General features: G+C 55.0%; 1 protein-coding gene across 1 annotated transcript; it reads right to left on the minus strand.

The window, feature by feature from the left end:
* Positions 1 to 2,161: 2,161 nt before the first annotated feature.
* Positions 2,162 to 12,488, minus strand: LOC125724927 (dapper 1-B-like). Its single transcript, XM_049001404.1, is given in 5 exon segments — positions 2,162 to 3,491; positions 3,493 to 4,010; positions 4,560 to 4,691; positions 5,089 to 5,218; positions 11,960 to 12,488. Coding segments are annotated over 5 exon segments (1,905 nt in total). The 5' UTR covers positions 12,209 to 12,488; the 3' UTR covers positions 2,162 to 2,615.
* Between the last annotated feature and the right edge of the window lie 541 nt (positions 12,489 to 13,029).

The following is a 13,029-nucleotide window of genomic DNA, read 5'->3' on the forward strand; positions in this document are numbered from 1 at the left end:
ACTGTGTGCTGGGAACAGCTGTCTGGGAGGCGAGCATTCCCAGTGTCGGGAATACGCGGCTCTCTCTCCCCTTACAGGACTGGCCTCGCTCCCGAACTGTGGAATGCAGACGGAGACTCAGGCAACAGCAGGCAGGAAACACAGCTTCAGTGTGTGAGGGGCTCAGTGTCTGTGTGTGTGTGATGCATTAAATGTGAGCAGTGAGGGAAAGGAAAAAGAGGCACAGAAAATGGAAAAAGACTGAAGGTAGTCACCTTTCTCCAAAACGGGCCATGTTCATCTATCTGATAGCAACAAGACAGAGAAAGTTATGAAACAGAAAAAGAGGTCAGTCGCCCTCAGTGCCAAACTGAAAACCGCGCCTCCCCCCTTCTCATCCTGACCCCACCCCCTGCCAGTCGCAGTCACCCTGTCCTCTCTCCCCTCCTCTCTTCCATGTTAATCAGATCCAGATGTTATACAGGGCCGGGCTCAGTGATCTCCCCACCGCTTCAGCTTTTTGTCTACCTCTTTACTCTCCCTGTTCTGCTCTCCCCCGGATCTCCTGGTTTTCGTTTGCCGCCCGCTGCCGGTCCATCACTGCACCCCTGCCCCCTCCCACTTTCCCTCCCTCTCCTTCCCAGGAAGTGCTCCGGGTTCCTGGCCCGAAGGCCACATGCCTCTCTAACAGCATCCAGATGGAAGGATGGAGTAAGTAGGACTGAGAGAGGAATCAGGAGAGAAAGAGAAACACTGTTGGGTTGGGGGGCGGGGGGGGGGTGGGGGTTGCGTAGATGACTTTAAAAGTCCCTCTCTCTCTCTACTAGATCCTCATACACCTCAGTCTGCAGGGAGGCCTCTCAGCTCACTCCTGCTGACCCATGTGTCTGTTCACCTATGACTCACTGCCTGTCCGACTATCTGCATGACTCTTTCTCACTTGCATGACTCTTCCCGACTCTCTGCATGACTCTTTCTCACTTGCATGACTCTTCCCGACTATCTGCATGACTCTTTCTCACTTGCATGACTCTTCCCGACTATCTGCATGACTCTTTCTCACTTGCATGACTCTTCCCGACTATCTGCATGACTCTTTCTCACTTGCATGACTCTTCCCGACTATCTTGCATGGCTCTTGCTGACTTTCTTGCACAGCTCTTCTTGACTTTCCTTACAGTTCTTTTGGGCTCTCTTGCATGGCACCTCCTGGATTTCTTGCATGGCTCTTCTGGACTGTGTTGCACTGCTCGGCTTTCTTACATGGCTCTTTGTGACTTTCCTGCATGGCTCTTCTTGACTTCAGCCCTTCTTTACTCTTGCACGTCCCGGCCATCCGTGTACCGCCTCCGCTTCCTGTGCTCCTGCCTCATGCTCAGCCCAGGCCTGTAGACAGATCGCTCTTTGTTCTCTCGCTCCTGACAGAATCCCTTTCCCAAGTCTGCAAGTTGTGCTCGACATTAAACCGCAGCCATATGCGTCTGCCTGTGTGGCAGTGTGAGCGTTCATTTCTGTGTGCACGTGTCCTCTGAGCTTGTCTGCCCATCAATTGTGTGTGTATGTAGGGGAGGGGGGATCTGCACACTAATGTGAGAACTAGGAGATGTGTCCTATTCCCTTTGGTGCTGAGGGAGAATGGACCGAACCATGTCTGTCATGCAGCAGGGGGGAACAGGGGCAACCAGCCCGTGATCCCATTCCAGCACATAGGGGAGTCCACAGTACCCCCAGTAGTACCACCTCCTGAGTTACTGTCCCCCATGTGTCATCGCAAAGCATCCCCAAATCCTTCCTTGCGGATCCATCTATGTAAGCGGATTCTTTTATTAAAAGTGGGCGGAAATAAGAACACAGCAACCTCAAGTTTTTCTGCTCCATGTGTACCGACATTCCCTTAACTCTAACCTGGCTCGTCCTGCCTGCCGCTTCACTCTCAGAACAAAATAACAACTCAAAATAGACTTTTTTTGTGCAACACACGATCAATGGCTACTTTGAGATGGAGATGTGGACAGGGGCGAGGAATAGAGAAAGAACCTTGGAGTAGAACAGAGGTGGGGATATAGAAGTAACCATGGCCCAGGACAGATGGGTGGAGGTGCAGGGTGGGGGCTGTATAGACTCTAGACTCCTCAGTTTGTCCTCCGTAACCCTTTCTCCTGATAAAATAAACCATTGACTGTTAGATCACAGCTATTTATTTACACATTTTATACAGGCTGCACGTCGGTATGTACACATTTACAGGTAGGGTGGCGCTGACCAGTGGGTCGGCGACCTTGGCGGTTGTGGCTGGGATCAGATCCCAGGAATGCTTCAATGGTAGGTTGATCCTGGTCTTCCCTGCCAACGGCTCCCACTTGCATCCATGAGCCGACTTGCCTGGTGGGGATGGGCAGGGCTGGTCCACCCCCTCTCTTACTTGCCAGCTTCTTTCCCTGGAGCCTTGCCGTTCAATAGGCCTCCACAATTGGAGCACCTTATCAGCGAGGGGGTCCGCGGGGTACCTACAGCAGTCTTGATATCCGACATCTCTTCCTGTGGCCCGCAGACCAAAGGGTTTATGGTTCACAGTGGCAGCGTGGAGGGATAAAGTGAGCAGGTGTGTTTGCATGCTAGGAGGTGTGGCCCCAACCTCATACGGTGGTCATGACCTTGAGGGAACCCGTTCGGAAACGCAAGATCTTCTTTTTCAGTGCATGGGAGGCCTTGATCTTGACGAAGGCTTTGGGCTGTGTCGGGGCCCCAGGCAAAGCTGGCGGGGAGGGGGGAGCCAGCTGAGGTGGCAGCTGCTGGGGCCACACCAGACCGCCGCTTTCGTCAGAGTCGCTGGACAGGGAGGTGGAGCCAGGGGACTCGGCCTCGCTCAGGCTGGACTCGGACTCTCCCGGGACAGGAGGCCCATCCTCTGGCCTGCACATCAGCGCATGCTCCAGGTACTCCGGGTGGTGGCCATGGGGTGGCCCATGTGAGTATGGGTAGGGAGGCCCCGGAGCCCGAGGCTTGCGAGGGCGCCGGGCAGGGCCTTGCTCTCCCGGGTGCTCGCCCTCGTCTTGACTGAGCTCCAGAGTGGACCGCCAGCGGCGGTAGCCGGAATTCCCCTGAGGGGGGCGGCGGCTCTTGGTCGGGCCGCCCCTCCCGCCATCTCGCTCCACGGTGTTGTACTTCCTCTCTGTGCCCCCCCGCTGACCCAGAAGGCTGTTCTCTGACTGTGAGCGGCAGGCCTTGCGGCCGGGCTTGCGGGAGGCCGGTCGTTCTTCACTGAAGCGGCATTTCTTGGGTATGGCCCGGGACCGGGGCTGGGGCTGCTCAGGGGAGTAGCCAGCCCTACTGGGTTTAGGGGCTGCTGGGGGCCGGTGCGTGGGTGCCCGTGTGGGTGTGCGGCAGGGCTGCGCTGGAATGTACTGGGCGCTCACCATCTGGTCGTAGGACGACGGTGAGTCAGGGGCCGGGTAGCCATGGAAGTGTTTGGGCGAATCGGATTCACTGGCACTTGGATCGGCCCCCCCCCCCAGCGTAGTCTACAGAAGCGGAGCGAGGCAGCCCGGTGAGGGCCGCCTGCCTGGGCCGGGCATACATCACGGGTAGGGCGTCCTCCACAGGCAGCCCCGCATAGTGCTGCTCATCCAGGCTGCGGCAGGCCCAGGCTTGGCCCTCTAACCCTGGTGAGACGTTACGCAGCTCAGGGCCTAAGGGGGACTCCTTGCGGCACAGGCTGCTCTGCCGGACCACGCCTCTGGAGTCGGGGGGGCCCAGGCTGGTGCGTGGTTTGGAGGGCCGCTGGGGTAGGGCTCGGCGCTGGATGAGACCCAGGATGTAGCTCTCCACGCGCTGGGCCTGCTTATAGTCCTCGGCCGTGGGCTCCCCCTCGAGCTCCGTGGGGCAGTGAGAGTCCCACAGCCAGGGGTCCTCCTCCGCCGCTCCCTCCGCGATGCCCTCCAAAGAGGGGTACGGGGCAGAAAAGGAGCGCGGGACTGCGGGCCGCAACCCCATTTCCAGCATCCCGTCCCGGTTTGTTCCGAAGGCTTCTCCTGGAGACAAAAGACACGGTTTGAGGCCACGCAGACATGCGCATTTGCTTGCATGTTTTTCTGTGAATGTATGATCACAATAGCAGCTGTAAGAATGTGAGTGTGTGTGCCTGCAGTGGTGTGTAGTCATCGCTAGTGAGCTGTGAGGTGGTTCGGCTCCACCAAGGTCAGAAACTTCATCATCGGGGGGGGGGGGGGGTGAATGACTCTCCTCTGATCTCCCTGTATGTGCATGCCTTTCCACATGTGCTGCTGTCATTTTCAGTGTGTCTTCCCTGTGCCTAAAGCAGGAAGAGGTCCCATCTGTACTGCCGGAGGCCCTGAGTGTCCATGAGCTTTCCTGCCGCTGCCGGTTACATTTTAACGCAGCGATTAGTGTCTGGGGCTGGAAAAACATTCAGTTTTTGAAATGATTTTCCTGCGGAGGCGAGGAATTCAAGCTCCGCGGATTGCCAGCTGCATGCTGAAGCTTTCTGCGGTGATACATCAAACTGAGCCCTCCAACAGCCTACGTTACGGTTCACACAGCTCTGAGCATAGGGGACTCACCAACGGACTTCGGTCTCTCCCCGGGGTAGGCTGCCCGTGTGGGGCGGGGGCAGCTGGGGGAGGGGAGCTCTCCCAGCATGGAGGAGTCGGACAGGCCAGCGGAGGAGCGGCCCTCGCTCTGCTCGTAGAAGCCTGTGGAAGGAGCCGGTGAGGCGGTGAGCGCTACACACCCGATACCGGCAACGCGCTGACATGCTAAACACGTCCATCCCGTCGGTGTGACCCACTCTCCTTCAGCGCTAACCCGGGTGACACCAGGCAGGGAGCGACTGGTATGAGCACCGGCTCCGGGCCTCTCCACCTCGTTACCCAGAGGGCCGTGCAGCTGAGTCAGAGGTTTACTCCAGGGACCCTTCCTCACCAACCCCGGACACCTTACATGTCTCTTTGTTTATGGTCTCTGCAGACCAAACGTGTGAGAATTCACAGCAAACTCCCAAACTCCTCTGAGCTTGGAAATAAAATAAACGCTCTAGTTCTGGATGACGGGCCTGTGGAGCCGGGCCTCATGTATGGGCCGGGGACGTACCTGAACTGGGCCGGCTGTCCCCCACCTCGCTGGGGCCCTCTGGGACACTGGGCTCCACGTCTACCCTCAGCTCCCCCACTTGCTGTTCCAGCGCCGCCAGCAGGCTCCAGGGATGACACTGCAGGCTGTTCTGTAAAACACAAATGCAGAGTCACGGACGCCACCAACCCACAGCGCCCCCACCAGCCCTGGAGGTTATATGACCGTGAAGCCGTAATCGCAACACGTGGAGACCCATCTGGGTCCAGGCAGTGCATTCCCCTGAGAGACAGGGATGCCAACGAGGCGTGCGGACGGTTCCCTGAGGTCATCAGGCCGACTGGGGCGCTGAGCCGTCTCACACTCAGACACTGTAAACACTGAGCCTGTCTGTGCGCCTACACATACCCGGGGGCGGCGTCTGGATGGGAGCAAGGGGGCAGAGAGCTGGAAAATGGGAACGTGCGCAGATTCCGAGGAATTAAACCTGACCGTGTGACGCCTGCGACACGACCAAATCCTGGCTGCATACTGGTGGCTGTAGCTTGAAAACATGTTAATATCGAATGCCGTACTGGGAAAGAGACGTTACAGACCTGTACTGTTCAACATTCCACTCGGAGCATTCATGGACTGACCCCGGCATGGCTGAGGCAGACCCAGACTCCCTTGGATCATTTCTGGTCCTGTTTTGGCCTCTCCCATTGCCTACAGGCTTGAGCGGCAATCCGAGAGGCACTTCTGTTCTGGAAAGCCCGGGCTATCACTGCTAAATCTTTCCCATCAGTCCCTTGGTGTCAGTCACACTGATAAAGTGTACAACATGACAGGGAGACCTGCCCTGCAGGGGACTCCTGACATACGGCCTGTCAGATTCTGGGGGGGGGGTGTTATGAGGGTGGTGACAGTTTGGGACAGCTTCAGACAGGGGCTATGCTAAGACACCCCGAGGGACTGCGGCTGTCCCATCCATCCAGCCAACATCTGCCTCTCATCTGCACGGGTTCCCCCCTCCGGGTGCCAAGTCCCTTGAGCCCCTTTTCCAGGCTGTGGGGTGGGGGGAGGGGCTTCATTGCAGTGGACGGGGGAGTCGGTCCTTAATTTGGTTCTAAACAGTCAAAACAAATAAAACAAGATCAAAACTCAGGGTGAATGAGCAGCACTCCAAGTGACAGGACGAGCCGACTGTTTACATTCCTCCCACAGAGACACAAACAGAACCTTCTGGAGAACCTCAGAAGACCTGGCCGCAGCACATCACATGACCATGCCGAGCTCCCACAGCGGGGGTACATTTCACTCTGCTCTTTCTGACTTTCGCCTTCTATAATCCGCTGTCTATTCCTATAAATTTGCCCCAAACGCTTATCTGTGTCCACGCATGGACAAGATGGACAAGCCAACGTAGGGGATGGTGAGCGTGCAGGAATGTCAGTAAGAGACAGAGAATAAAGAGTGAGCCACACGCAGGAGTGTGAGGCCTGGGGGTTAGGAGACACTGGCAGCGGTGACCCAGCCCTAGAGGTATTGCTGCCCCCCCCCCCTGCTCATATGCTGCCTGCACCACTTGCCCAAAAGACCCAGAGGGTCGTGATAATAACCAGACCCCTTCCCCCTCAGGCACCAACATCCCGTGGGCCTGCTCACCATCTGAAAAGCCCGCACCTCAAAAAGTACACGACGGTTATTAAAGGAGCGACTCCGTCTCCGAGGCTGCAAGTCTAAAAGCAATGAGGGCTTTATTACGAGGTTTAAATTCAGCCCTGGACGCGCAGCAATGACCCTAAATAGATTATCTGGCACCTCTCTCTCTAGCCTGAGGTACACAGGAAACAAATCAATATCCATCTGCCAGGTGAATGATGCATGTACGTCATGTCACTCTGGTAATAACTTTAACACAGGCCGACAGCAGGCGGCGTGGGTGCTGGCGTACCGTCGAGTAGGCGTTTAGCCCTGGTATCTGGTCAGGTTCAGCCAACCCAGTGAGACGGCCTGTTAGCTGAGCTACCATTTGAAGTGGATGTGGTCCGAAAATGGACCAGCTTGACCTAACAATGCTGATATGGTGCCACCACCTGGGCAACAGCGCTAGTTTGCCAGGGTCAAACTGGAAGGTAGAATTTTGGCTTTGGCAAAATCGATGTGAAGAAACAGGCGGAGCGGTAGACGGCTTGATGCCTCCGGAAGGCCCCTTTCACCGTTCCGCGTTTGTTAGAGGTGGACGGCTGTCTGGAGAGCCATCTGAGTAACCATCTCAGGTTACTCAGCTGGTAAAATGTGAATGTTTATGCTAAAAATCAGCCCGCTAAGTGTGTCGTTTTCTCTTTCAAAGGGCGAGAGAACCCCGACGTAACGGCCGAAGGAATCAGGCTGCGACAGAGGCACCTATGAAGAAAGTCCATTTTTATTTCATTGAGTCATATTTCATCAAAGCGCAAAGACAAATACACGCATCATAAGGGTATTAGCCATTATAACTGTGTGCCGGCAGACTGGCTGGTATTCAGATCCACAGGGACTGTAATTAACCCTAGGATGTCTGCCACGCCGGATCCCGCCCCAGTGTCGCGGCCAAGCACGTCATGCTAACAGACGGCGCAGCTGTTTGCGGTAACAGCTGTGCTAATACAGGGTGATGACGTACGGGGAGGGGACCACACATCACAGACTCCCTGGATGGCAGCACCACCTGCTGGTGGGAGGATAGAAGGTGCGGCCGCTCTCGGGGACTAATTAACCATCAGTAGCTGGCTGGGGAAAAACACCCTCCCATCGCGTGAGTTTGGTTTTACACACACGGGGGGTGCGAGGGTGGGACCCAGTGCTTCAGGGTTAGTGTCCATCTTAGGTTACTGAGATGCTGAAGTGGGATCCACCCACATAGAGCTGCCTAATTATCATACAGACACACATAGATACGGACACACAGACAGGCGCCGAGGCATGAGGTAATAATCCCAGAAACCAGCTTCCAGTTTAAGTGGGGGAGCCGGAGGGGTTGCATGTTTCCTGTGTCCCTATCAGAGCGCCGGGCTGTTCTCCTGAAGACTGGAGTCCCAGAACCTCACTGCAGACATGGTCATTAGCCTGGGCCGGTGATGTAACCCAGTGTCGCCATGGCAACATGGAAGCTTGGCTGCCGGAGGGGTGATGGAGCGAGGAATGGGGCTGGGGGGTGGGGGATCGGTACCTCGACACCATCGCTTACGCCGTGTGAGTCACGCAGGGGCCGACTGTGCGCGCACAACACACAAACACGCACACACACGGGGCGAGACGCGCAAACGTGCACACACGCTGGCCGAGACGCACAAACGTGCACACACACGCTGGCCGAGACGCGCAAACGTGCACACGCGCTGGCCGAGACGCGCAAACGTGCACACACACGCTGGCCGAGACGCACAAACGCGCACACACACGCTGGCCGAGACGCACAAACGCGCACACACACGCTGCCCGAGACGCGCAAACGTGCACTCATGCTGGCCGAGATGCGCAAACGTGCACACACACGGGCCGAGACGCGCAAACGTGCACACACACGGGCCGAGACGCGCAAACGTGCACACACACGGGCCGAGACGCGCAAACGTGCACACACACGGGCCGAGACGCGCAAACGTGCACACACACGCTGGCCGAGACGCGCAAACGTGCACACACACGGGCCGAGACGCGCAAACGTGCACACACACGGGCCGAGACGCGCAAACGTGCACACACACGCTGGCCGAGACGCGCAAACGTGCACACACACGGGCCGAGACGCGCAAACGTGCACACACACGGGCCGAGACGCACAAACGTGCACACACACGGGCCGAGACGCACAAACGTGCACACACACGCTGGCCGAGACGCGCAAACGTGCACATGCGCTGCCCGAGACGCGCAAACGTGCACTCAGGTGCACACAAAAAGACAAACACATGCACTCAGTTACACACCCACAAATGGATAAACACACAGACACACATGCATGGCTGTCAATCAATCTGAGGCACACTGGCTCAATGCCCCCCCCCCCCCCCCCCAACGAAATGACACCTCCTCTCGCCACAGCTTGAGCTCCTGCTCCTGCCACTGGTGTAATTATAAGGTAATTACTGGTTCCAGCGATGCCCACTCTGTGTGGGGGAGGGCAGTAATTACAGTTTCTTCTCTGCCCCCCCCGTTCTCCCATAGCACGTGCCTGAGAATTCAGAATGTTTACCCAGCACAGGCGGGTGTGAGTGGCAGCCCCCCCCCCCCCAACACACACACAGGGCCCATGTGCCACCCGGTCGGCCGCTGCGACCCACAGGCTGACATCTGCCACATTTAGTCTTTTTCATTATCTGGTTAACATGCCGCCGTTCATGCGACATCGCATGGCATCACCCTGTCCTAAGGCGCGTCATGCCGCACTGCGCAGGGCTCCGGTCCAGAATGCGACCACGTTGTCACATTTGCTAAACGTGGCACTGTGACCCCAAATAATTGCCGTGTTTGTTTCACTGAAATAAATTACAGCTGAAATAAATCTGATAAAAACAGATATGCATATAGATGCAGAAACCACACATGCCTGCACAACATACAAACACAGACACACAGACAGACAGACTCCTGGGTTTTACAGCTGCCGTTGCCCCTTGGACGCCTGTCAGCGCCATGAGGCCTGGAATAAACTACCAGCGGCTGGTCACGTGGTCATATGGACGGGGCACGTGGGGGTGGGGCGTGGACTAGGGCTTGCTGGGTGGGTGGCAATGACTCACTTCCAGGCACGATGGGTCCCCCTTGAGCTACCCAAACCCAGGCTAACGCCGGCCGGCAGCATCCGGGGTCCGAGGTGCTGCCCATAACCGTGACCCGTCCCTGACCCGTACCGACACGCCAAGGCCGCCTGCCCGCGCAGAACACACCGGGGAAGACGCCCACTCCGCGTTCGGGACAGAAAGCGGTGCTGTCAAACTCCCCGTCACAGATATGCGACATGCAGCCTCATGACTGCTCCGCGACCGCTATTTATAAAGACCCCAGTCAGGGGGGGATAAAGGCTTAAATAAAACACGGCTTTTCTGACAGGATTTTCTGTCCCAGCCTCAGCTCAATGAGCGCCTTGTGTACAGCTGCACCAAGCTGCCCTGTAGACTGCAGCGAAAGTGCATCCTGCAAACAGAGGCTTTTAACATCTCCCTACAAACAGTTACGTTTCGAGGCGCAGTGATTATGGCGCGATAATGGAAACGGAAACGGACTGCAGCTGTTTCAAGCGGAAACATCACAGATGTCTGCATGCTCTATCATAAACCAGGACAGGATATCTCCGTTTTAACAATGAGCACCGCGGCGCCAACATCACCAGATAGTTTCCATTCCTTAACCTCTCCCCCGGTAAGCAACACCGCATCCTGTCAAATTTACACAGCATCCATCTATTCGTGGCCCAGGTTTGCGCTTTTTGCCAAGGCACCGGTTTTTATATCCACGGGACTGTAGATAATGCTGAGCGCGCCCCCGCGGTTCGGCGCGCACACGCTCGCCAGCAGCGCCGCGAGCGGCTCCACCAGATCATTAGTATTCCGGGCCATCCGCGCCCTTTGTCAGAAACGCAGCACTTGGGGGAGAACTGAAGGGAGCAATGCTGGGGAGGTGGCGCGAAAGGCGCTGTTTATTTAATTTCTCTCACTAATTTAAAGTCCCCCTGAACTGGAGCTTTGCGGCTGGGGGCGCTGGCAGCGAAGCCGCATGGACAGCGAGGGGGGAGGTCTCGCTCCGTGTTATCGCATAGTGCCGCACTACACAATTAAATCAGCATGAATATTAAACTGCTATTTAAATTCAGCACTCATTGAAGAAGAGGGGGGAGTGAATCATGTTGTGAAGCACACTGTAATAAAAATGACTATATATCACAGATATGTACGAGGGTATATAATTTTGCTATCATATTGAGAATTTTCAAGAATTTCTGCATGGTCTGTTGCCCTAATAACGGGCGGACATTATCGGTGCATAAATCTTAATTGTGCCGAACAACTTTGTCCTGACTGGCCTCTGCATTGCAATACACTGCGCCCATAAAAGATTACACTGGATTTACTCGGGATTCAATACAATAACGACTACAATAACGTTTCAACTGCAAGAAACCTAGTAATAACGAGAAAACTCTCCACACCCAAAACACGGTAGGCAAATAATTTTTTTGTTCTGCAGAGAAAATGTGGTAGGCGATTTAATTAAAAACCATTACAGAAAATGAACTACAATATAGATTTCCATGACAGCTAAGAAGTGATAGCAGCGTCTAAATCAGACCGTCCCGCATAAGTTTTTCTGGGTTGAACTGTTTATCGCTTAAAAGTTTTACATACTTTTTGGCCCACGCTAATAATTTTGAAATATGAAATATTGGGTAACACCAATGCAAACTTCCTTGAAGGAAAGAGCCCCTCTCCCACAGCTTTTCCTTGCGAACGGAGCCGATCCGGTTCCAGTGTAAACAAAAGGCTCATTACTCATTTTAATTCGACTTAAAGCCGCAGCCGGTGTGATTTCAGCGCACAATGGGATAAAACCAAATTCGCCGAGTTCGCCATAAAAGGTCACGCTTGCATGGAACTCCGGGCGCTCTTTACTGTGATTTATTATATGTGGGGGGCCCGTTATTTTGCGCTTGGGGCAGTGGAGCGCCAGTCACATTATAAACGCTTCAGGACATCTTTACTAGAGCACCGACCAAGGGGCAGAGAAAGGGGCCATTCAAAGCGCTGTTTTACTCTTATAAAAGTCTCCACCGTCTACTTTAGTGAAGAAAACCTCCAGCACCCCAGAACAGACGAAAGAATATGCAAAAACTTTTTTTTAATAATCAGCTAAAATTTAATCAACTTCTTACCAGCTGCCGTCTCAGAGTCAAGTCGTCTTGGCTCCGGAGCTGAGCAGAAGCAGCCGAGCGGGGAGGCTGGAGGTCGCCCCAAGCGGGCTGCCCCGGGGTGGTGTCCCCGAGGGACAGGGCGCTGAGCACCAGGCATTCCTGCCTCTGCTTCAGCAGCTCCAGCTCGCACAAGCCGGCGAGGCTCGCTTCCAGACGCTCCTTATTCCGGCTGCGCTCCGCAGACATCGGGAAGGAGAAAGCACGGTACATGCCGTCCTCCCTCTCTCCCTTCTTTTTTTGGATAAAAAAGACACTCAAATACTTTTCTTCCACAACCCGCAGCTATCAGACCTCGCTTACCCTGCCGTAACTTACTGAGGAGTTGCTTTGCACGGGCTGCTATTACACAGCATGCATTTCCATTTTTAATTCAGAGCGACGTTAGTACAGCTGCGGCTGCGGAGCACCGCCACTCCTCACCCCATCCCTCTCTCTACATCTAGATGATTTTCCTCTCGCAGCTGTCAAATGCTTATTAGTCTTCTCCTCTCCCTTGGATTCCCATTGGTTGCAAGGATCTCATAATCGCTTAATATTCATGAGTGAGCCCGCCTCCCGGCACACCGCTTGCCATCCACTGGGTGACGGCTCGCGTTTTGCAAAAATTGTCCCTCTCTTCGCATCGGATTCGCCCGGCTCAAGTAAGGGTCCCGCCCCTTCCACATAGCCGGACCCCCCAGGGAGGCGGTTGACTGGGAGAGCAGTTATTCCGGCATCGCATTCTGAAGATTTCACATGAATGAATCGCGCGCCGATGAATGGCGGCGCGGGGGGCGTCCGTGGCAGATGGAGGCCGCCATCGGTACATACGTAGCGCTTTTTGGGGGCCATAGTCTTGACAGTCTACTCAGGTAACATTATAAGCAAGAGTTTAATCAAGAAGAAGAAAAATAAAGAGGAAACCCGCTTGTACATCTTTTTTTTTTCTTTTTCAAAAAAAAAAAAACATAATGTGCTACCTTCTTACACTGGAGAGAAACAATTTAACAAAATACGCTTTTGTCCAAAGCGGCATAACACATCATAAACAT

The sequence above is a fragment of the Brienomyrus brachyistius genome, unplaced genomic scaffold (genome assembly GCF_023856365.1).
Source record: "Brienomyrus brachyistius isolate T26 unplaced genomic scaffold, BBRACH_0.4 scaffold58, whole genome shotgun sequence".
Taxonomy (NCBI): domain Eukaryota; kingdom Metazoa; phylum Chordata; class Actinopteri; order Osteoglossiformes; family Mormyridae; genus Brienomyrus; species Brienomyrus brachyistius.